At 42.9% G+C, this 20,958-nt stretch overlaps 7 protein-coding genes across 7 annotated transcripts; 3 read left to right on the top strand and 4 right to left on the bottom strand.

Annotated features, from left to right (window-relative positions):
* Nucleotides 1-468: 468 nt before the first annotated feature.
* Nucleotides 469-1,290, top strand: LOC128254036 (uncharacterized). The gene is given in 2 exon segments (XM_052982807.1): nt 469-857; nt 859-1,290. Coding segments are annotated over 2 exon segments (708 nt in total). The 5' UTR covers nt 469-581.
* A 1,985-nt stretch (nt 1,291-3,275) lies between these two features.
* On the bottom strand, nt 3,276-6,197 carry LOC128254035 (uncharacterized). The gene is made up of 4 exons (XM_052982805.1): nt 6,165-6,197; nt 5,931-6,098; nt 3,632-3,796; nt 3,276-3,569 (listed from the first exon to the last, which is right to left on the bottom strand). Exons 1-4 carry the CDS (start codon nt 6,195-6,197, stop codon nt 3,414-3,416), a joined length of 522 nt encoding a protein of 173 aa, XP_052838765.1. The 3' UTR covers nt 3,276-3,413.
* On the top strand, nt 4,275-5,463 carry LOC128253936 (uncharacterized). The gene has a single exon (XM_052982652.1). The coding sequence runs from the start codon at nt 4,465-4,467 to the stop codon at nt 5,380-5,382; it is 918 nt and encodes a 305-aa protein (XP_052838612.1). The 5' UTR covers nt 4,275-4,464; the 3' UTR covers nt 5,383-5,463.
* A 100-nt stretch (nt 6,198-6,297) lies between the features above and the next one.
* On the bottom strand, nt 6,298-8,965 carry LOC128253935 (FACT complex subunit Ssrp1). Its single transcript, XM_052982651.1, has 3 exons — nt 8,767-8,965; nt 7,122-8,699; nt 6,298-7,057 (listed from the first exon to the last, which is right to left on the bottom strand). Exons 1-3 carry the CDS (start codon nt 8,818-8,820, stop codon nt 6,482-6,484), a joined length of 2,208 nt encoding a protein of 735 aa, XP_052838611.1. The 5' UTR covers nt 8,821-8,965; the 3' UTR covers nt 6,298-6,481.
* Nucleotides 8,966-9,058: 93 nt separating this feature from the next.
* On the top strand, nt 9,059-11,187 carry LOC128254084 (gastrulation defective protein 1 homolog). Its single transcript, XM_052982897.1, has one exon. The coding sequence runs from the start codon at nt 9,147-9,149 to the stop codon at nt 11,103-11,105; it is 1,959 nt and encodes a 652-aa protein (XP_052838857.1). The 5' UTR covers nt 9,059-9,146; the 3' UTR covers nt 11,106-11,187.
* LOC128254085 (NTF2-related export protein) lies at nt 11,097-11,814 on the bottom strand. The gene is made up of 3 exons (XM_052982899.1): nt 11,750-11,814; nt 11,606-11,692; nt 11,097-11,533 (listed from the first exon to the last, which is right to left on the bottom strand). The coding sequence occupies exons 1-3, from the start codon at nt 11,756-11,758 to the stop codon at nt 11,222-11,224; spliced, it is 408 nt and encodes a 135-aa protein (XP_052838859.1). The 5' UTR covers nt 11,759-11,814; the 3' UTR covers nt 11,097-11,221.
* A 481-nt stretch (nt 11,815-12,295) lies between these two features.
* LOC128254038 (facilitated trehalose transporter Tret1-2 homolog) lies at nt 12,296-19,585 on the bottom strand. The gene is made up of 5 exons (XM_052982809.1): nt 19,335-19,585; nt 16,515-16,674; nt 15,254-15,392; nt 14,983-15,191; nt 12,296-13,623 (listed from the first exon to the last, which is right to left on the bottom strand). Exons 1-5 carry the CDS (start codon nt 19,346-19,348, stop codon nt 12,544-12,546), a joined length of 1,602 nt encoding a protein of 533 aa, XP_052838769.1. The 5' UTR covers nt 19,349-19,585; the 3' UTR covers nt 12,296-12,543.
* Between the last annotated feature and the right edge of the window lie 1,373 nt (nt 19,586-20,958).

Genomic DNA, 20,958 nt, shown 5'->3' with positions numbered 1-20,958 from the left:
AGGAATTATTGATTGTCTTTTGGTTTCATGGAATGTGAGCGCAATCATTATAAACCATTTTCAGTGGGAAACCAATAGAAGACATGGTGTCTGCTTATTATATTTCATGGCGGAAAATTAAGGAACCAATTAAAGGCAAAAAACACTCAGAATACTAAATTCCTTGGTGTTAGGAAAAATTTCCTTAACATTAGGATTAATGGCCTCAAAGTTGAGCATTCAACAAATAATTTAGGAAGTCATTATTTAAAACTCCCAAGAAATTTATTGCCTTTAATTTCGTTCCTAAATTTTGTATGGAAGTCTCAAATTTAAGGCAATTTTTCCTAATTTTAAGGCAATTTTGTCCTATAATTAAGGCAATTTAGTTTTCTGAGTGTAGGCACATTGTTCAACCAAATCTTTTTCAGAAAATAACTATTCTACGAATATAATGTCTCCCCAGCTTATTCATATCACATATTTCAAGCTCAGCAAACGTACTTTTATCAAATACAAATATAAGTTTTTATTTTGTAAATTTATTTTGTTTATTCTGTACAATTTTAAGAAGTTCTTCTGTAAAATTGGGACATTCGAGAATGCTGCGTCTAATATATATATATTATGGAACTCTGTGTCCCGGCTGGACCACTTTAAGAGCCTTAGGCCAGGTCCAAAGGCATTTCATCGTTCTCTGGCTAAAATATTGGGTAATCTATGCCTTGTTGCAGGGCTTTGGAGTCCTCACAGATTTCCTCATTGGCTGGCTGCCATATTACGCTGCTCTCAAGCTGATCCTGTCCATATGCCTGTGGTTCAGTGCCCCGTACAGCACCAATCATCTGTTTAACTTTATTGGGAAATACGTTATGGATGCAACTCGAGCCAATTATTGATCGAGGTTTTCGCTGGCATGGAGTCCTCGTTAGGAAGCATTTTCACAAGTTTATGCAACTACCACTGGTACTTACGGTTATCCCCAGGGATTTGGACGAACAGAGAAAAGAACCTCGAATCAACGACGATATTTTGAAGCAAGAACTAACTTATCTTATGGCCGAGATCGAAAAGGATGAGGCCGACAAACGTCGAAGGCACGAAAGGTGTATGAATATCTGTTCAGAGAATCTGGCGAAATCTGGAAAGTGCCCAAATCAAACTATTCCGCTGGACGGGTTGGACCGCGAGTCCAAGCACGACATCATCGACTATCTGACCCAAAGATTGAAGGATCAACAGCCGGGGGACAATAAGCCATCCATACCTTTGCGACGCAGCAAGAGAATTAAGCCAGGTCATGCCAAGTAGACTAGTGAACTACAGTGTTACTTGTTTTCTTGCCCTTGCAAACGTCACCGATTAAATGCGGAATCTGATCTGATCGGTTCGGATTGGTGGTGATTCAGTTTTGGGGAGTTTACAGAAGCAGCTGCCAGTCTGGCGCGTCTTTCCATTAATCTTCAATTAGAAAAGTTCAATGCCAGAGGACGGGGCATGTTAATTGATTCATGGATCGGCGCCAGGAATCGATGATCCGACGATCAGTAGCAATTTGTTGGCCAATGGCCCACCATGTAATTACAAATTGGCGAACAAAATTGTGTCCGATAAATTGTTGAAAGCGAAGCATAACACTTGTGCCGATTTTGTGGGGATGCAGCTGATTAATTGCAAACGGCGGACGGCAGGCGCAAACAAAAGACTGAAGCAACGAACTTGCGACTTTCGGGGGAATGCTGCTGGCAACAATCTTAATGCAATTAGCACACTATTAATCTTGATCAAAATCCAAAATTCAACAAATTCGCAATAACAACCGCAATGTAAATGACGCATTCGTCATCCATTGTAAAGCAATTTGTTTCAATTTTGTTTATCGATGATCTTTCGGGGATCCAATTCGGTTTATTACGGCTTTAAAAACATCTCGATGGGGGTCAAAAGAAATTCTAGAACCAATAAAGGAGTATACCATTTAAAAACAATTTATTACTTTATTAATTTCCTGTATTTAATTTAATTATACTAATCAATAAATAACAACAAGCGTTAATTTTGTTTAACAGGAAGAAAATTTGTTCAGCGCATTAAAAATAATTAATAAGTACCAGAAATGCAAGGTTTATTATTATCATATAAAAAACATTGCTTATTTTATTAGGAAAAACTGCACTTTTGCATAGTGTTTAATTTAGTTACTTCAGATATTTTTAAAAATATCGTAATTACCTTTAATTTTTCAATTAAACAGAGTTTTGGGAAAATAATCGACATTCTAATTTCTTTAAAATTCGTGTTTTTTATGCACAATGAGTTCCCCAGTGCAATGCTTAATCATTTACATTTCATGATAATTTCATCAGCTGCCTGCACCCACATCGAGGTGTCATTAGCTTCTTACCAAAGTTCCTTAGCCTTTGGCCGCACTTTTCTCACTTCTCAGATGAAAGGCTTGGGGTAAGCTCCATTTAAATTTGGGTTAATCAGCGATAGCGATAAAGCGCGCATTGCCATTGACAGCATCGAACAGCACAACCCGCAAAACAGAGTGCCAAATAAATATTTACATTTACATATTTTGTAAAAAAAAAAAAAATGACAATAATAATAATAATGTGCAATTAATAAATCGGCTTTGTCTCGCATCGCTAATTGTTTGTCATTAATTTGCATAACAAAATTAATTGGCGGCATTTATGCAAATCCCAAAATGCCACAAAAAGTTACTTCCTAGGCGATGTGCCAAAAGATGACACCCCAGTGGAGCTCAGAGCCAAAGCCACTTGAATTGAAGTTCAAGTTTTTGCAATTGACCCACAAATTAATTATGCATGCATGCTGGTAATTGTGATTTTTGCCTTTTTGCCTTTTACAATCGAACACGTAACGTTCGTTCATTGCCCACCATTATTTTCTGCGTTATTTCCGTCAACATTTCATTTATTAGACACAATTACAATTGATTTGGAGTTTGGGTTTCGATTGCCGAAATGTCTGCGAATGGTATGGGAACCTTTTCTTGATGGCTTTTTGAATGCCTACCCGAAATGTCATGAGCGTTCAGCTGTGGGCAGGGTCATAAAGTCGGGTCTAGTCGAATCCAAATGGGTCTGTGTGTGAAAGAAATTTCGGTTGAAAGGCGATCTGAATCAGAATGCCAATGATCCTGACCTTGGCACAGCCAGAAATTAATAATAATAAAATCAATAAATTCAATTTCCACGTGTCCGTACCATCTATACATATTAAACTCAAATAAAATGCACTCATTAATAATTTTAATTAAAATCCGTTTATTATGATAACAAAGGGATAATCAAATCCGAAAGCTCTTTAACGGCCAGTTAACATTTTATTGCAAATTTATTAATTGGTTTATTGCACCGCAACTGATGTTTATTACAAATATTCGGCCCATGTGCATCGCTTTATTAGCGATATTCGGTTAGTGTGAAATAAACCTTAACCTGGGCTCTTTCCTTTTGGCCGAAACTGAAGGTGGTGAATAGGCCGTAGTCCCCAGATGGGAGGGGCATCATGTCCAATACCTTCACCGGAAAACGAAAGTGCTCCAATATAATTTCAGGCTGAAAAAAAATTGTAAAAAAGAAAATGTATAAATAGAATTTTAGGCTTAAATTCAACTTACTGGTATTGGGCACTTGTTGATGTTGGTTCTATTGACGAAACTGTTGAGAATGATATTGATAAAGGGATGATTTCGTTTCTCCAAGTACTCGCACACATCCGACTGGCAGATGTTATACAGAAAAGGTTTGTAGCCACTGGCTTTCTTTAATAGTTGCATGCGCATCTGCAGAAATATTATAAAATATTATATATATTTTATTGACTTTAAGTTAAGTGAGTTTTACGTTTTATATATTTTACGTCGTTCAAAAGTTGTTTTATTTAGATTTATATTTTTGATTTTTATTATAAAATCATTAAATAACTGTTATTCCGGATTCGTCAAGATTTTTTATATGAATTTTAACAAATTATAATCGATTCTTATTTTAGAAATCAAATGTGAAATAGTGGTTACGCTCTGAATTTAATTAAACGAATCAAATTCACATTTGATTTCTAAAAAGAAAATCGAGAACAATTGTGTTAAAATTGTTATACAAAAAATCATTATATAATTCTTATGCATTATTAAAAATCCAACTATAAAAGTTATTTTACCACCAATCCGAAGTGAACTCTTAAATCGTGATTTATGGTCCCTGAATTATCGATCAATAAGTATGTTATAGGGTTTTAAGTTAGGCAGGCTTTGCTTTTCACTTATAATCTATCACTAGATTTTTTGAAACAGTTTAAGCGAAAGGTTTTCTGTGCACACAACGCTCGTGAACTGCCAAATTTTGTTTCATCACATGCATAAAATTCCGAATTGTCGTCGAAAGAACAGACATTAGTCTAACCATTTATTCTAGATTAATACTTTGGCCATAAGGATAAGCAAAGAGCTAAATGCACATCGAAATGTGTTTGCTCAGCTGTCTCTCGCGTTTGTTGTTCTTCGTGTATGGCACTTTGGGACCAGCATGGCACACCTACAAGACCCTCAACAACGGCGATGCGATGTTCCTGGCCTGGGCCAAGTACTGGGTAGTGTACGCATTCCTGGTCACCTTCGAGGTGCTGGCCGACACCTTCTTGTCGTGGCTGCCGCTCTACATGCCCACCAAATTCTTTCTGATCCTGTGGATCGTCCTGACCGCTCCCGCGGCCAATGTCTGGATCTTCGATGCCGTCCTTAGTCCAGTGCTGGCCAGGCGCCAGGAGCAGATCGATCACTTTCTGCACCGCGGCCAGGACAAGCTCCTCGACGATGTCTACGTTTGGATGACGCAGCTCTTGTCCCGCAATCAGACCAATGCGCTGCCCTTTGTGTCCCACCTCTGGTCCAGATCGAGCACAGATAAGTCAGGGGACTTGGTGGAGGCCACTGGAGTTGCGGCATCGGAGGATCCAGACTCGGCTCCCTCTTCGGTCCGTACATCAGCCCAGAATCTGTCCAGCTACTCCAGTCCCGTTGGCAGCCTATTGGGCGTCAACGGTGATGATTTCGAAGGGACTCAGGTGGGCGTTTCAAGGGCCACCACCGAACTGCACTCAGCTCAATCCCTGAATGATCTGGTCGAGAAGAACATCAAGTTGCTCGAGTCATCGGTCATCCTTAATCACCGTGTGAAACGTAAATCAAAGATTTCCAAGACGTCTAACGAGGAGCTTCCCACAAAAACCAACCGGAACGCTCAGAAGGAGGAGCTATATGACGATGTTGAGGATCTGCTGGCCAAGTCGAGGATCGGGACTACCGACAAGGAAGTCGGTCAACAACGTCAACCTATCAACCACCTTTTATATCAAAAAAACTCTAAATAATAGTTTTGTTGCTGAGTTATTGCTTAATATAAATAAATAGATTTTTCAGTCTTAAGAACTGCTTATAAATTATAAAAGAAGCTATCTTAAAACAAGAAAGGCAGCAAACTTCGGTAAGCCGAAGTTCATATACCCTTGAAACTATTCCAAAAACTAAATGTTTTTATATGGCTTTATGTTTAATATGATTTTCAGTTCAACTATTCGATCGTTCCTATGGCAGCTATATGATAACGTTTTCCGATTTGAATTATATTAAAATCGTAGATCTAAACTATTATTTCCAAAAAAAAAAAATTTAATAAAAATTATAGAAGTTACATTTTTAAAAGTATATTTTTTGTAATATTAAGATTGTTTCCTTGAGAGCTATATGATATAGTCGTCTGATTGGAATGATTTTTAAACCATAATTGTAAAATGTTTATGAAATTAGCTGAAATTAGAATACCCTCTGCAAGGGTATAATTAAAGTTACAACATTTATGAACCAAAAACCAGTGAACCAAAAACCCTTGAATTCTGTAGGAAAAAAAAAACATGCTTACCGATATTGGTGCTTTTGGCCAGTGTAAAATATGGGCCCTCAGGCTCATTTCCACCACATCCCTTTTGACGGCATACAAACGGCACTGGGAAACGGTGGCAAAGCTTTCATCCACACTCAAGCACTCAATGTTTGTGAACTTGGCAACTCCTTGGACCTGGTGTGTGAGCTAAAAATTGATTTATAATCGAAGCCAGATAAATAGAGGACGTGCCTGCGAAATGTACCACATCACGATCCAAAGGAAGAGATCTCTCAACGTGGCCATAACTGCCGATTCTAAAATACGATTAGTGACTGATGACTGGCGTCATTTCGGTGGCAGCGAAAACAAGTCAACCGAGAGTTTAGCCGATAAATAGCAATCATTATGGGCAATTATCAATTCTTTTTAATTTGTTGCTGAGTTTTGATTGGAAAATAAACTCTTTTGGGTCTGTATCCAACAGGCAGCAGTTAACTAAAACTAGGCGTATGTAAACTAGATTTGGGGTATGGGTGTGTGAGGCGTGTGTTTATGGAATTACGTTGTGTTGCGTTGTGTTTTTTGGCCTAATCACTGGCCTCCACTTCCTCATCCTCCTCATCATCATCATTCTCATCGCTAGCATTGCTGGCCTCCTCGCTCTCCTCCGCTTCGCTTTCACTCTTGGCCTTCTTCTTTTTGTCCTCGCCATCGGATGCTGGTTTAGTTTTCTTGCCGGCGGGCTCTTTGCCCTTGGACTTGCCCTTCTCGTCGTCGGAGCTGGTGGAATCGTCGTCGGAAATGTACTCCTTGCTCTTGAATCCGCTGCCGGAGGTGTTTGCCTTCTTGGTGGGCGAAGGCTCCGATTTGCGTTTCTTGGCCGTCTTGGCAGCCTTCTCGTTGTCGCTGCCATCGCCGACCCCCGGCTTGTAGTTGCGCATCTCGTCTTGGTAGCGCTGCTTGTCCTTGGCCGCCGCCTCCTCCCACTTGGACTTGTCCTTCAGCTCCTTCCACATCTCGCCGCCCTTCTTGGCGATCTCGGTGACCTTAATGCCCGGATTATCCTTCTTGATGCTCTCGCGCGTGTCGTTCAGCCAGAGCATGAAGGCAGTGGTGGCCCGCTTGGGTTTGCCGGTGTCTTTGTTCTTCTTGCTGGCTTTTTTCTAGTGAAATACAAGAGACGTTAGTATATGCTGCAATTGATAATCGATAATCAATTTTCCTTACTATTCGCTCCTTCTCCTTGTGCTTTCTCTCCTTTTTCTCCTTCTTCTCGGCCTTCTTCTCCTTCTTCTTTTTGGCCCCATCGCTGTCGCCATCTCCGCCTCCACTGGCATCGCTGTCGTCGTCCGAATCACTCTCCACATTGCTGTCGTACTCCTCGGCCACATCGGACTCGTTCTCGTTGGGCTTGAAGTCCTCATCGGTGGACTCCTCGTCCGAATCGTCGCCATCGTCGTCGTCCTCCTCCTTTTCGCGGGCCTCTGCCTTGAGGCGGGCCAGATAGGCATCCGGCTCGTTCTCGTTGTCCGAGTCGCCGAAGTCAACGTCCTTGTAGCCGCTCTTGTCCTTGCCCATGTTGCTGACATGCAACTTCTTCTGTGTGATGAAGTCGAAGAGCTTGGCGTACTCCTCCTTCTCGATAGAGGAGAAAATGTGGACGGTGCCGTTCTTGAGCGTCACCTCAAAGTCGAACGAGCGCGTGGAGCCGCCACTGCGGGCAAAGTTCACCGAACTGATCTCCTCAAAGCGGATATGTAGTGGTGGCTTGTGGATATAGATAAATCCCCGCTCCAGGGGATACAGGTATCCGGCGGCGGCCTTGAAGGAGCAGCCCACGGCCGCCGTGCCGGAGTGCCCGATGAAGTTGCCGGGTCCGGTGATCTTCCGCCCGATGAGCACCTTCATCACCTTGCCCATGACCTCGTACACGGGCCCCGAGATCTCCTTCTCCAGCTTGCCCTCGTACTTGTCGCGCAGCTCGGCCTCCGAGAAGGGCAGCTCGATGGTGGTCTCCTCGTCGGGGGCGAACAGCAGGACCAGGTAGTGGTAGCGCGTCTGGCCCTGCTTGATGGGCGGATCCAGGGACAGCACGAAGAACATCTGCCGGCTGTCCTTGTGCGGCAGCATGAAGAGCCGCAGCACCGAGTCCATGGGTATCTTGTAGTCGAACGTCTTGCCGTGCAGCTGAAAGAAGGTGGAGAAGATCTTGATGTCGTAGCGACCGCGAGGCGTGAGGATCTGGATCTCCCTGAATATGGCAATGGATTCGCCCGAGGCCGAGATGACCGAGGCCTTGCTCATCACGTTCTGATGGAACTTGTCCACCGGATCTTCCTCGGCCGACTCCACGGCCGGAATGTGAAAGCGCATCTCGAGCAGGCCGACGGGCGCGTCGTCGTTCTGGTGGAACTCCAGGGTGACCTCGTTCTTGCCGGTGACGCACTGCGAAACGTGCGACAGCGGCACCTCGAAGATGGTCTTCGACTCCTTGTCGAAGCTCAGCACGGAGCCCATGAAGCGGGCGGTGCCCCAGTTCCAGCCCTTCACGCACATCTCCTTCTCGACCATGTCCTGCGAGTAGGCCTCCTTGATGAACTTGCCCAGCTTCTCGTTCTCGCTGTCGCGGAATCCCGAGAAGCGGTGCAGCAGCCCGCTTTTGGTGAACACCCTCAGTCCCCAGGTGCCCACAAACTTCTGCGAGTTGATCAGGTCTATGTCGTCCGCCGAGATCTGCTCCACCTTGCCGGTCTTGGTGTTCTTGAAGATGATGTTCTGGTCGGTCAGCTTCAAGCGTCCGGAAGACTTTTGCGTGGGAAAAGGGAAAATCAGCCAAAATGTGCCAAAACCACAGGCGAAATTTGCGACTCACCAAGACACCGCGCACTTCGGCGTTTATGTCATTGTACTCCAGCGATTCCGTCATTCTGCGGTTCTACTGCACAAATAACTTAACAAATCAACAATATATTACGCCGCCTTGCGAAATTGTCTACAATTTGCAATAAATTCGGCCGACAAAAAACAACACTGCGCGCCTAATTTTAGGTTAGACGCCGCTGAGAACCACACCAGAGTGACCGTAGTATTTTCCATATATACTGTTTTTTCTTTAAATACCAAAGCAGAGTTTATATATTAAAAACGGCCACACCATACTTTTGTTTACCAAAATAGCCGCATTTGTTCAGAGGGAAACTTTAGAGAAATTGACTTATATTAATTAAGAGCACAGTGTAAAAGCCATAAGCCATGCAACGTGGTAAAATATCCTTTGGAAAAATCCAGTTGAATGTTAATAAACCGCCAGCCGAGACAAAATCCAACGAAACCACAAAGAAAGATGAGGAGGAATCATCTGAAGCTAGTGGGAGTGGTGGCGGATTTAAGAAAATGGACAAAGTGCAGATGATTCGACAAATCGAGGATGTGGCCGAGGATCTGGAGAGCCAGCACCTGAAGGAGGTGATGGGCATCAGTGGATTCGGGCGCAAGGCGGCCAAGGTGTTCGACATCAAAGAGCAGATCGAAAAGGCCAGGATTACGCGTCCAGGATTGGACCGAAAGAAGGAGGAGGCGAAGGAGGATATGAGAGCTGAGGAGGAAGAGGACGTTATAGGACCTCTACCCCCGTCTGCTGCGGAGGAACATGACAAATCCACCAAGGAGCCTGCCAAAGCCGAAGATTCAGATGATGATTCCTCCGATGAGGATTCCGACAATGACGACGAGCAGAGCCTGGCCAAGAGGATACCCTACACGCACGAAGTGCAGATGCAGCACGGATCGCGCGCTGTCCTGGCACTGGCCGGCGATCCCTCGGGCGCCCGTTTGGTCTCCGGCTCCATTGACTACGACATGTGCTTCTGGGACTTTGCCGGCATGGACTCCGGCATGCGCAGCTTCCGGCAGCTGCAGCCGTGCGAGAACCATCCCATACGCTCGCTCCAGTACTCCGTGACCGGCGACATGATCCTGGTCATCTCCGGCAACGCCCAGGCCAAGGTGCTCGATCGCGATGGCTTCGAGAAGCTGGAGTGCTGCAAGGGCGACCAGTACATCTCGGACATGTCGCGAACCAAGGGACATGTGGCGCAGCTTACCTCGGGCTGTTGGCATCCCTTCAACCGGGAGCAGTTCCTAACGGCTGCCCTGGATGGCACCCTGCGCATCTGGCAGGGACTGAGGGCCAAGGAGCAGGTGCAGGTGATCAAGACGCGGGCGCAGGGAGGACTGCGCACCAACGCCGCTTCGTGCAACTTCAACAGGGACGCCACTCTCATAGCAGCGGGATGTGTGGACGGATCCATACAGACGTGGGATACGCGCAAGATGTATGTGAACACAACGCACTGCGTGCGAGAGGCTCACCAGAAGGGCTCCGAGATCACATCCATTGTGTTCTCCTACATGGGCCAGCAGCTGGCCACCCGGAGCAACGATGAGACCATGAAGCTGTGGGATCTGCGGCAGTTCAAGCAGCCGCTTCACACCTGGACGAACCTGTTTTCCCGCTACGACATGACAGACTGCTGCTTCAGTCCGGACGATCGAATGCTGGTCACCGGCGAATCGCTGCCCAAAGGCCAGACCGAAGCGAACTTGTATTTCTATAGCACCAAGAGCTACGAGGAAGTGCAGCGCATCCCTGTGTCCGGCTCGCACGTGGTGAAGACCCTGTGGCACCCAAAACTCAACCAACTGTTCGTGAGCTGCGGCAATGGAACTATCAAGTGCTATTATGACGAACAGCGAAGCATCCGCGGAGCCAAGTTGTGCGTGGTGAAGACGCATCGCAAGAGGCAGCCCATGGAAATGGTGGGAGTTTCCCAGATCATCACTCCGCATGCCCTGCCTCTGTTCCGGCAGGAGAAGTCGCGCACTTCGCGCAAGCGCATGGAGAAGGCGCGCATGGATCCGGTCAAGTCAAAGCGGCCGGACTTGCCCATCACCAGCGGACAGGGCGGTCGCGTGGCCAGCTCCGGTGGCACGCTCTCCTCCTACGTCATCCGCAACCTTGGCCTGAGCAAGCGTGTGGACGACGACCAGGATCCCAGGGAGGCCATCTTAAAGTTTGCCAAGGATGCGGCCGAGAATCCCTACTGGATAGCCCCTGCCTACAAGCAGACGCAACCGAAGGCCATCTTCTCCGAGAAACTGCCCGCCGATGAGCCGGCCAGCAAGAAACCCAAGACAGAGGCGGACAAATAGGTAGTCAGTCTATTCATAAGTGCTTAGAAATGTAAATAAACTCGTTACGGTTACAGAACGTAACTACGTAGCTTAACTTTAATGCTTATGTATAACAAATGAGTGCGAGTGCTTGGCTAAAGCATCACCTCTTGCAAGCGGTAGCAGTCGGAGGCAATCTTCCACTTGTCGTTCTCGGCGGTCACGATGAAGGTCTGCTGGAAGTTACGGATCGACTGGTGGGCAAACTTGACGGTGCCGCTGGCCAGGATGAGGTAGGTCAGTTGGTTGGCCACAGCCGGATCGAGAATGGGCTGCGCATCCAGGGTGTTCATCTGGTGGCTGGAAGTGGGCAGCTCCAGGAAATAGCGCTCGATCAGCTCGCGACCAGTGGCCCCGTTTCCGTTCCAGCTAAAGGTGGCATTATCCAGGTATAAGCGACCAATTTGCTGCAGGTGAAATCATTTGTTTTATTTCGTTTTCTGTTGAAAATGCCGGTTTTCTGGGGAATTTCAACTTACATGTCGCCGGTTGTCCACGGAGGCGTAGTACAGACGCGTAAAGGTGTCCGCAGTTCGGGCGCAACTCTCAATCTTGCTCTTCAGTTCCTGCAGGCATTTATAATTCGTTTATGTTTCTAAAATATGTAAAATATTTCAACTCACGCTATTCATCTTGTTGATTTGCCGCAGGTTCTTCAATTAGAGTGACCGTTGTACGTGCAACAAAACATACCAAGTATTTGGCTTTAAACGTTTTTAGTATTTGTTCTTCAAATAACCGTTACTTATTTAACTATGAATACCCTTCATTTTATTCAAATAACTTCTTTATAGTTTAGCTAATGGCCTTAGGCCACATTTAAAAAAGTGCCTGTGAAAATAAAGTGGTCAGCATTCGGCAGACTTGTTTAAAAATTGCAAGAATGTCATAGATGCCTGTTAATTCCTTTATTTATAGTTATCAACAAACTGTTCCCAGTTTAGAGCTGCTGTTTGTGAAAATGGAATTGTCAACTTAGGCAGATATATTCAAAAATTGCAACGATTTTACAAATAACTGTAAATTCCTTTTATAATAGCTATCTAGTAAATGTTCCCAGTTTTAAGCTGCATCCAGGATTTGAGTGAGAATTGGAAAAGTTAAAAAATATATATTTAAGAAAGTTGCTTATAAGATGAAAATAAAAAAAAACTTTTAAATACCACGCATAATTTAATCAGATTTTTATTAATAATCATAATTTTAGTTAACAATTAGACACAATTTAAAGCATAGCGATCACAATTTGAACTAACAAACTTAACATTTGAAGATTTCCTGTCGTAGTGGCCAAGCTGAGGGACACACTGGAATATCGGGGGAGCCTAACGACTACGAGGCACTGCGGCTAGAGCTACGAGTATTTCTAAATCTAGCTAAGCTAAGACCTGATTTAAAGCTAGCAACCCCCCTCGGATTATGCGTCCGTCCCCCGAATGGCCTTGAGCGGTTGCAGTGTCTGCAGGTTGACCGTCTTATAGCCACGATCCCGCCGGAACCACAGCCAGTTGTTCCCGTTGAAGTAGTCCTCGATGTGCTCCAAACTACGGCCCTTCGTCTCCGGCTGGAACATGCACATGAAGGCAGTCAGCAGGAAACTGGACACTCCGAACACCAGGAACACTCCACGCATTCTAAGGAAAGCCTGCAAGGCGGGGAAAAACTTTGCGAAGATGAAGAGCGCCACGTTCATCGAAGCAAACACTCCACCTGCCGTCCTACCCCGGATTCTGGCCGGGAATAGCTCTCCGATCATGATGCCCGGCATGACCATCAGGGCCGTATTGAAGATGATGTAGCCCAAGAGGCAACCGCCGCCTACCATCACGTCGTAGGACATTTTCGGCTGACCGTGTCTGGCATACTGATAAACACTCAAGGCCAAGCAGAACATCCCAGAACCGATGCCCGACACGATCATAATCCTGCGACGGCGCACAAAGATCAGGATCACGCAGAAGACCATGCAGCATACCACACGGACGGCAGCTGTTCCTATCGCCGCCTGTTTGGGATTGAGTTCCGCCCCGAAGTCCTTGATCATGTCGATGGCGTAGAAGATCACGATGAAGGTGCCGGAGAACATCTGCAGCAGGGAGAACACGATCACAATTACGAGCGGCTTAATGGCCACCCTCTGGCAGCACAGCTGGAAGATGTTCTCATTGGTCCGGGTGGTGACCCGCTCCTTGGCCAGTCGCTGCGTCATGTCGTTCAGCTCCTTCTGGGCACTGATCTCACTGCCCCGCAGGAAGGTGAGTGCCTGCATGGCTCGCTTCTCGTAGCCATTGCGGAGCAGCCAGGCCGGCGTCTCCGGGATGCACGAGATGGACACCATGGCCAGCAGGGGCAGGATGTTGGCGCACCATGCCACACTCCGCCAGTACATCATGGACCCCAGGGAGTAGACCAGCAGGATTCCGCAGGAGTAGGCCACGTACGGAGCACCGATCAGCAGACTTCTTAAATTCGGTTCCGCCGTCTCCGCAATGTAGACCTTGAAAAAGGCCAAGAATAATTTATTATTAATATTTATAAGAAATATTTAAACGAAAAGAGCACAAGAACTAAAATAAAATTACTTTTACCTTTATAAACGTTAAGAATAATTTATTTATTAACTTTTATAAAAAACATTAAAAGGAGAAGAATACAAGAACTTAAATAAAATTACTTAAAGAATTTATATTTAACATTGATTTAATTTTGGGTTTTACTTCCTAACAAAAATCACACAAGACAAACCTTTTCAAACAAACAATTTCATGAAATACAGGGCCACAAGAGCATAAACATCTCAATTATGAAGACTGTGCTACAATTTAAACACAGATACTATCGTTATCAAAATCAACCTCATAAACCAAATTTACTTTTCAATTCATATAAAGAAACTTAGGAATAAGTATCAAATAATAAATATACGTTTATGCTGAAAAGCCTTTACAATAACTCATGGCCTAAAGGCCTTCCAAATAAGTTAATTAAATTCCTGAGTCTCCAGAGCTCATAAAGCCAAATGTAATGTTAAACGAAACTATTTCCTTAAATGTCTTGCCCCTGAACTTAGCTAGAACTTTCGCCAGCAAAACAAGTTGATCTATTTGAGGGTCACAAAAGCATCAACATCTTAATCTCTGGGAACTCTTGGATGGTAATCATAAAATCGTAAATCACGTCAGTCAGCGAACCATTAATGAAAACGAAACTCGCCGGGGAACACGCGCAACAAGTCGACGACGCCCACCAGTTCAGCCAACCACCCATCCAGCCAACCACCCATCCATTCATCCATTCAACCATTCAACCATTCAACCAGCCACCCGTATAGAGCCCACCCACCCCGAAAAACACCCATAAGCTGCATCAACGTTATTATAGACTAAGGTCAAGAATCCGGAACTACTACTTGGCGTGTGTGCGGAAAGCTTTTGCTTAGCTATGTTCATCATGCAAATGATGCGCTGGCCATTTAAAGTCCGGGAGCGATGACGACGATGACTATCGTTATCACTTTGGCCGCAAGATAAGTCACGGACATATCCATAAGATACTCGTAAATAAACAGCCGGCGCATTATTAGCGTAGACACAATGGAAGCGACCGGAGAAGCCGGGACAATAGACTACGGCGTCGTCAAGTGGCCAATTGACGACCTGTCCACCTGTCACCACTGCTCTTTTTTTGCCACGTTCCCCATTTGTGGGATTGCCATTTGCGGGGAGTTCAAGGCTCCGTCGATTACGGTTAATGGGTCAGTCGGCAAATCACGTATACGTTGTGGTTCCGGGTATTGCGAGTGCCCCATGTGAACGAACCCCTTGGACCAATGCCAATGAATTCGGCAGTCACTCACCTGTCCAGGTCCACCTAGAATTCCGGTGGCGAATCCGCACAGGAATCGGGCAAAGATCACCACCTTGATGCTCTTGGCAATCGCCAGGGTGCTCCAGCCCAACAAAAGGGGAATTACTGATATGATCAAGGTCCGGCGGCGACCCAAATAATCCGCCAAAGGTCCTGACATCAGCGATCCAAAGGGGGTGGCCAAGCTATGGACACTGGCTGTAAAATATTCAATAGTTAAAAAGTTTTCGAAATCCAAAAATGGTTTTGGTTACACATACCTATCCAAGAGCCCGTTTCCACATCTATGGGGATCTCCGTGCTATTAGTATCCGTCAATTGGGGCAGCAAAATGGCTGAAAATCCAATGGGCATGCCACAGCCAGCTGAAAGTAAAAGAACTGCACAAGTGGCCAAAATCTGAAAGAAAAATACAAAATAAGATATATTTGATATGAGATCAATAGATCAACAGATTAATATTTAAGTTCAAAGCGTGCACAATTCTCCAACCAGAGAAAAATCATGGTAAATCCAAATATTTTCACTTTAATTAAATGTTTTACTGATGAAACTGTTAAACTTTCATTTTTATTTTGTGTATGGAAAAATTAAGTTTTAAATAAAAAAAAATTGGTTTAGATGTTGAAATATTTTAAGTTTATTTTAAGTAAGTTTATGTTTTGAAAAACAATGTTACATTCAAATATTTTAATGTTTTATTTTAACTATGGGGTTTTTCTCTGGCTGTCTAATAATCAGAAGAGTTAATATTTTAAGCATATTTTTTATTTTATATTTAATTTTTTTTTGTATTTCCCGATCGACATTTAAGAATGATATTTCTATAGAGCTGCATAAATTTAATCAAATCTACCGATCATGTCGTCAATGTTGCCGTGCCCGCCAAACAATTGACATCAATTGAAGTTGCAATTGCATCACGGACAACTTTATTTTGATTTGCGCTGATAGTGACAAACGATCTGTGACCGCTGCCCATTGATCACTATATGTATATAGTGTTAGCTCAGTTCAATTTGTGACGCCTGCAAACTGCACACACACTGGACCGCCTGAAATTGAACGACATTTCGGGCCATTTGCTGCCATTCATTCGATTCGACTCAATTCCAGAGGCTCCGTCACATGTCCGCCACATGTAGCCCCCAACAGAAGCGTTTTCTAATCATTCCGCGAAGAAAGTTCAATTGCGTATCTTATCATTTTGTCCTTCACGGAATATTTAGTATCTGTCAGCCATGTCTTGGCGAAACCCCAGAGATGTCCGATGTTCGACAAGCGGTTGACAAGATTATAGTTGTACGTTTTTTGTGCTAAATAATAAGGGCCCTAAATAATTTAAATGTGAAGTTTTGTTTGAGGTCATTTTAATACTTTATATATAATATTTGTCTAATTGGCATTGAAGGTGTTCGATTCTTTGTAAAGTTTGCCTCTGAATTAGTCGAAAACCAAAACTTTGATAGAAGTATTCATTAAGGCTTATAAAAATCTTCGTTTGTTTCCCCAATAACTCACCTGATGCGTCATTCCTCTTCTATTGGCCACGTCGTCATCCTGCTCATCAATTGTTGAAAGTTTTCTGGAATTGTGATTACCCAGTTTGCATTGAAACTCTGCTCCTGGAACCACATGATAGGACATTGAGTGGGGCACAAACTTGAGATATTCCTCATCTCTATAATTGTGATTAGACGAAAAAAAGAAATCAATCAATAATAAAGAACATAACAAGATTTAGAAATCATTTATAACGTGTCATGGCTAAAAAAGCTGTTAAATATTTATAGTTTGTTTCTTTAATGAGTTGTAAAAAATAATAACGAACCGATTTCACACTTAGTTAAGATTTGCCTAACCCTACATTTACGCCCTTTTAAGCTGTGAACTTAAAATATTGTGTTAAGTTTTTTTAAGATAAAGTATACAAATATTTGGTAACACAAAATATTCCGCAATAAGGTGCATTTATTGTCAAGGTACTCCGACACTTTAGCCCCTTAATGGGCTTAACGAGTTGCAATTATTGGCAATTCATGGGCACTTGGGAGCACTTCGGATCGGTAGTGCGGGCAACCCTTTCACACGCCACTCAAATCAATCCAGTTGCATTCCCATTCCCATTGCCCCATTGTTACTTTTACCGTGTTTTGTTGCACTTTAATCCGGTCAATTTATAGTTGACTCATTTCTCAAAAAAATAAAAAAACAGTTGATAAGAAAGCGACGGAGAGCGGAAAATACGTCACTTTTGGGAACCAGCTGTGGTTTTCAGTTTGTTTTGGCGCTGCGATAAGAAAAACATAAGAAAAAAAAAAAAAAAACGCTCTGCGATTTGAGGTTGGATTTTGTCAGCGTTTTGCTCTCTCGCTCTTTCGCTTGGAAGCTTTTGTTTTGCTTGTGTTTCACTTGCTTAAATAATGTTAATGTATTTGGTTTTATCGCTTTGCAAGGTCAATATGGAGTCACGTTTAATGAACCGAATCAAACATTCTTATTTATATTGAATAAGTAGCAATATATTTTGGGAATCAGCAGTTTGCCAAATTGTTTTGCAATAAAATAAAACAAAGTGGCAGTTATAGGCCTATAATATTTGCCATTTCCCATTTGTATTGTCTTTGATCTACAAAACTGCAAACCTTGGACATCTATAACTTACTCATAACATTGGTCAGTCCATACCTTAATTCGAAAATCGTGATATGCATGTTAAAAAAATTAAATAAAGTAAACAGATTTTGAACGAAAAATTTCAAAAACAAAAGAAATTTATACATGGAGGAAATTAATTAATGGTTCAATATACCAAAACAAACTTCAAGCTTAACAACAAACAAAATATAATGCCCTCATAATTCCTAGATATCTTCCATTTAAATACGATAATAGGTTAATAATCCACAAATTCACAGCGTAAGCTTTCCAATCACAATCAATCGGCGTGACTGAAGTCCAAGTCTACTTTGTTTGCCCATCAATATGCTGATGTGTGAATTGAAAAAGTTGCCTCCACGACTGTATGGATTCTATAAATTGAGATGCTCACCCACTGTTGACACCACAAATTAGATAATTTATGGCACATCGGGACACACTCGAATAAAACAATCATCTGCGAGCATGTGGCTGCCAATCGAATGGCCAGCAAACAAATGATTTGGCTTAATTGGGGCAATCGGTGTGGAAAAGCGGGCAGAGGCAGTCAGCTGATGGCGCCATCTCCAGCACTCAATCAAGGATTAGTTTCATCATTTGTTGCCATGGTAGTTCCGGTCTACCCGGCGTATACGTAATAACTAAACGGAATTTAATAGCTCAGCCAGATGCCAAAAAAAGCAAGATAAGATAAGGCCCGAAAACCATGAAATCTCGGTAACTGGTTAAGGGTAATTTAAAACGAAAGCACTAGGCTTATCACCAATTAATGGTGAGGTTAACCAATCCAATTAGGGAATTTCCGAAGTAGGGGCAAGAAGCAAACAGAAGAGCAATTTCACAATTTGCGACCATACTCCAGATGAGTAATAACAAATCAATCAATATTTATCTTTAATGCATGTAGACTGAAAGACTTAAATTCCCTAAGAAGGCAAAATAATTTTCATTCAATTAAGGCATGTAAATTGTTCATTGATTGATGTGGTAATCAGCTTGGAATATTTCAACTCATCGTGAGATTTGATAAGGTAAAAATAACGTCTGTACACGTTTATTATTATTATTATATTATAAGTATATAAATTTATCTGAGCGCGAAAAAATAAGTATATAAATTTATCTGAGCGCGAAAAAAAGTACTTTTGTTTTTACTCAACACGTGTTTTGTCTGGTAAATAACCCGTATCTAATCTCTTTTTTTTGGAAATAATATACAGTAAAGTGTATTATTTATTATCATTTCGTGAGGTAATTGAACGGAAATCTTTCGCTTGGCACCACTTCATTGATCACTGAATACTTTGTACCGAAGATTTTTAGACAGATCTGCTTAGCAGTTAGTAATGTACAGATAAGACCTATTTTTTAGGGGGAAATCGACTATTAGGTGGCATTGAAACGCCCTTATCGACGGGTGCCCAACAAACTGACCCTAATCTCACACTAGGAGTACTTCAGAACCTTCTGCCTGGACCCTAGCAACATAAATGCACAAAACTGAACGCAGAAACTTGGAAACTTGTTTATGGTTGCTGGGGTTAAAGTCAAAGGGTGTATTTTTAGCTGGCCAGACAGAAAATTCGCAAAAAATGCTGATGAGTGGACACAGTGTTTAACACAAATGCTCGAACAATCACATTTTTTGTTGTATTTTGTTTTGATTTGTTTTTTTTTTACCTTTCGACACTCATTTTGGCCAGCTTTAATGTAGGCAAATTAGTTCAAGCAGTTTCGAAATTAATTTATGGAATTCTTCCGCTTTTTCCGCCCTTTATATAACTAGTCGCGACTTAATGGGCTGCCTTTAGATGCATTTGTTAAACAAGTCACTCGATCGCGTGGTTGATGTATCTGGGATTTGGGAAAAACGAAGCACTGAAAGAAAAGCGAGCGACTGCGGAGGAGCGACAATAACATTTCATGCCAAAACGCACACTGGCTGGCAAAGTGGTTCGGATGCGGCTTTTATTTATGAGCAGCGATCGACGCTGCGATCGCAACACGCACACAAACAACACACCCAAAGCAATTATTAAGCGTTCTCTCTTTTTGTTGTTTGCTTGCCGCTTCAAACTGCCCGCTCGTGCTGTCTCCTTCGCACGCTTCTGCTGCGGAAGCATGCTTGCGAAAAAGGTTCTTGCTTTGCTTGACCAAGATCACAGCTGATCGCGCTATAAGGTACTATAACAGTTATTCGAGCTCTCTTTATTTACGCTTCCTCTCTTCTGAGCGACAAAAAGTTAAAAAAAAGCTTTTTGTACTATCAGATACTGGAACCAGAATGTAGATCACTTGTGTATGTTTATGGAATCTGGGATGGCAAAAATATATACGTACAGTAAGACCAGTAACTATTTAGAAAATAGTTATGGTATTGTCCCTACTAAAAACATCAACATTTAAAATATACTGCCTACCTTTTTTCGATAGTTCTAGATTTTTAATCTTAATATTTTGCGTAGCAATTTATAATTTGAAACAACAAAGTTGCGTGTTTAGATTAAAAGTCTTTACCTTTTTAGCTGATAAAACGTTTTAAGATGCTATTGGTTTAAAAACCTGCTCTGAACAGGCTCAGTTTATTAGCAGTATAAGTATTATACATTAGTTATGAATTATATTTTACATTTCAAATTAAACTTATGATTCTAAGAATTCAGCATACCAAACTATCAACGTCCCCCAAATTTAATTTGTCACCTGCTTTCGCCTTTCACTTTTTTGTGTCCCCATCTTTTGAGTAGATAAGAGCCAGTGAAAAGAGCACTAAGGACCCGAGCAATGAAAGCACTCGTGAAAATTACCCGAGGGTCCGAGCAGAGCTGAATTAAAAAAGCTTTTCATTCATAACCTTTCACAACAACAACGACAGTGGAGATTGACATCAACAACTGAGACGGCAATGCAGCGAAATAGCAGTTTTCGAAAAAGAGAAGCGAAACAGGGAAATGGTACAAAAATTCCTATAAACAAAGGAGAGTACGGTACTGCTTCAGGGGCATGAAAACTAGTGAAAAACTGTGTGGAAACTATCTAGTAAGGAAACTTATTAATACTTTGTTATACCCTTTTTCGAGAGCTTTCGTAAGCGGCTTACGTTGCTCGACATTCATGCGCCCCGTTACCCGGCACTATCCCCGCCCACTCCCCACTTTCACGTCCACTTTCACACCCACTTCCGTTTCCTTTCGCTAAGCTCAAACACTTGCACAAATAAATGTATCACCCGGAGCGTCGGAAAATCGCTCTCTTGCTGACTTTTCTCTCTTTTTTTTTTGTGCTTCAGTGTTTCAGTGTCTAG

The sequence above is a fragment of the Drosophila gunungcola genome (genome assembly GCF_025200985.1).
Source record: "Drosophila gunungcola strain Sukarami chromosome 2R unlocalized genomic scaffold, Dgunungcola_SK_2 000004F, whole genome shotgun sequence".
In the NCBI taxonomy this organism is placed as follows: Eukaryota; Metazoa; Arthropoda; class Insecta; order Diptera; family Drosophilidae; genus Drosophila; species Drosophila gunungcola.
Note: the sequence above shows the minus strand (reverse complement) of the source record. Positions and strands in the feature narration are given on the sequence as shown.

What these genes read in the sequence shown, in the direction of transcription:
- LOC128254085 (XM_052982899.1), bottom strand. An exon ending in CCGTGGACAACCGGCGACAT is followed by an intron (nt 11,534 to 11,605) that starts GTAAGTTGAAAT and finishes TTTCACCTGCAG; the next exon opens with CAAATTGGTCGCTTATACCT.
- LOC128254038 (XM_052982809.1), bottom strand. An exon ending in GAAGAGGAATGACGCATCAG is followed by an intron (nt 15,393 to 16,514) that starts GTGAGTTATTGG and finishes TTTTTCTTTCAG; the next exon opens with ATTTTGGCCACTTGTGCAGT. An exon ending in GGAAACGGGCTCTTGGATAG is followed by an intron (nt 15,192 to 15,253) that starts GTATGTGTAACC and finishes AATATTTTACAG; the next exon opens with CCAGTGTCCATAGCTTGGCC.
- LOC128253936 (XM_052982652.1), top strand. Translation starts at nt 4,465, where the DNA reads ATGCACATCGAAATGTGTTTGCTCAGCTGTCTCTCGCGTTTGTTGTTC.
- LOC128254084 (XM_052982897.1), top strand. Translation starts at nt 9,147, where the DNA reads ATGCAACGTGGTAAAATATCCTTTGGAAAAATCCAGTTGAATGTTAAT.
- LOC128253935 (XM_052982651.1), bottom strand. Translation starts at nt 8,820, where the DNA reads ATGACGGAATCGCTGGAGTACAATGACATAAACGCCGAAGTGCGCGGT. An exon ending in CCGAAGTGCGCGGTGTCTTG is followed by an intron (nt 8,700 to 8,766) that starts GTGAGTCGCAAA and finishes CCCACGCAAAAG; the next exon opens with TCTTCCGGACGCTTGAAGCT. An exon ending in ACAAGGAGAAGGAGCGAATA is followed by an intron (nt 7,058 to 7,121) that starts GTAAGGAAAATT and finishes GTATTTCACTAG; the next exon opens with AAAAAAGCCAGCAAGAAGAA.
- LOC128254035 (XM_052982805.1), bottom strand. Translation starts at nt 6,197, where the DNA reads ATGGCCACGTTGAGAGATCTCTTCCTTTGGATC. An exon ending in GGCCAAAAGCACCAATATCG is followed by an intron (nt 3,797 to 5,930) that starts GTAAGCATGTTT and finishes ATATTTCTGCAG; the next exon opens with ATGCGCATGCAACTATTAAA. An exon ending in TCAACAAGTGCCCAATACCA is followed by an intron (nt 3,570 to 3,631) that starts GTAAGTTGAATT and finishes ATTTTTTTTCAG; the next exon opens with CCTGAAATTATATTGGAGCA.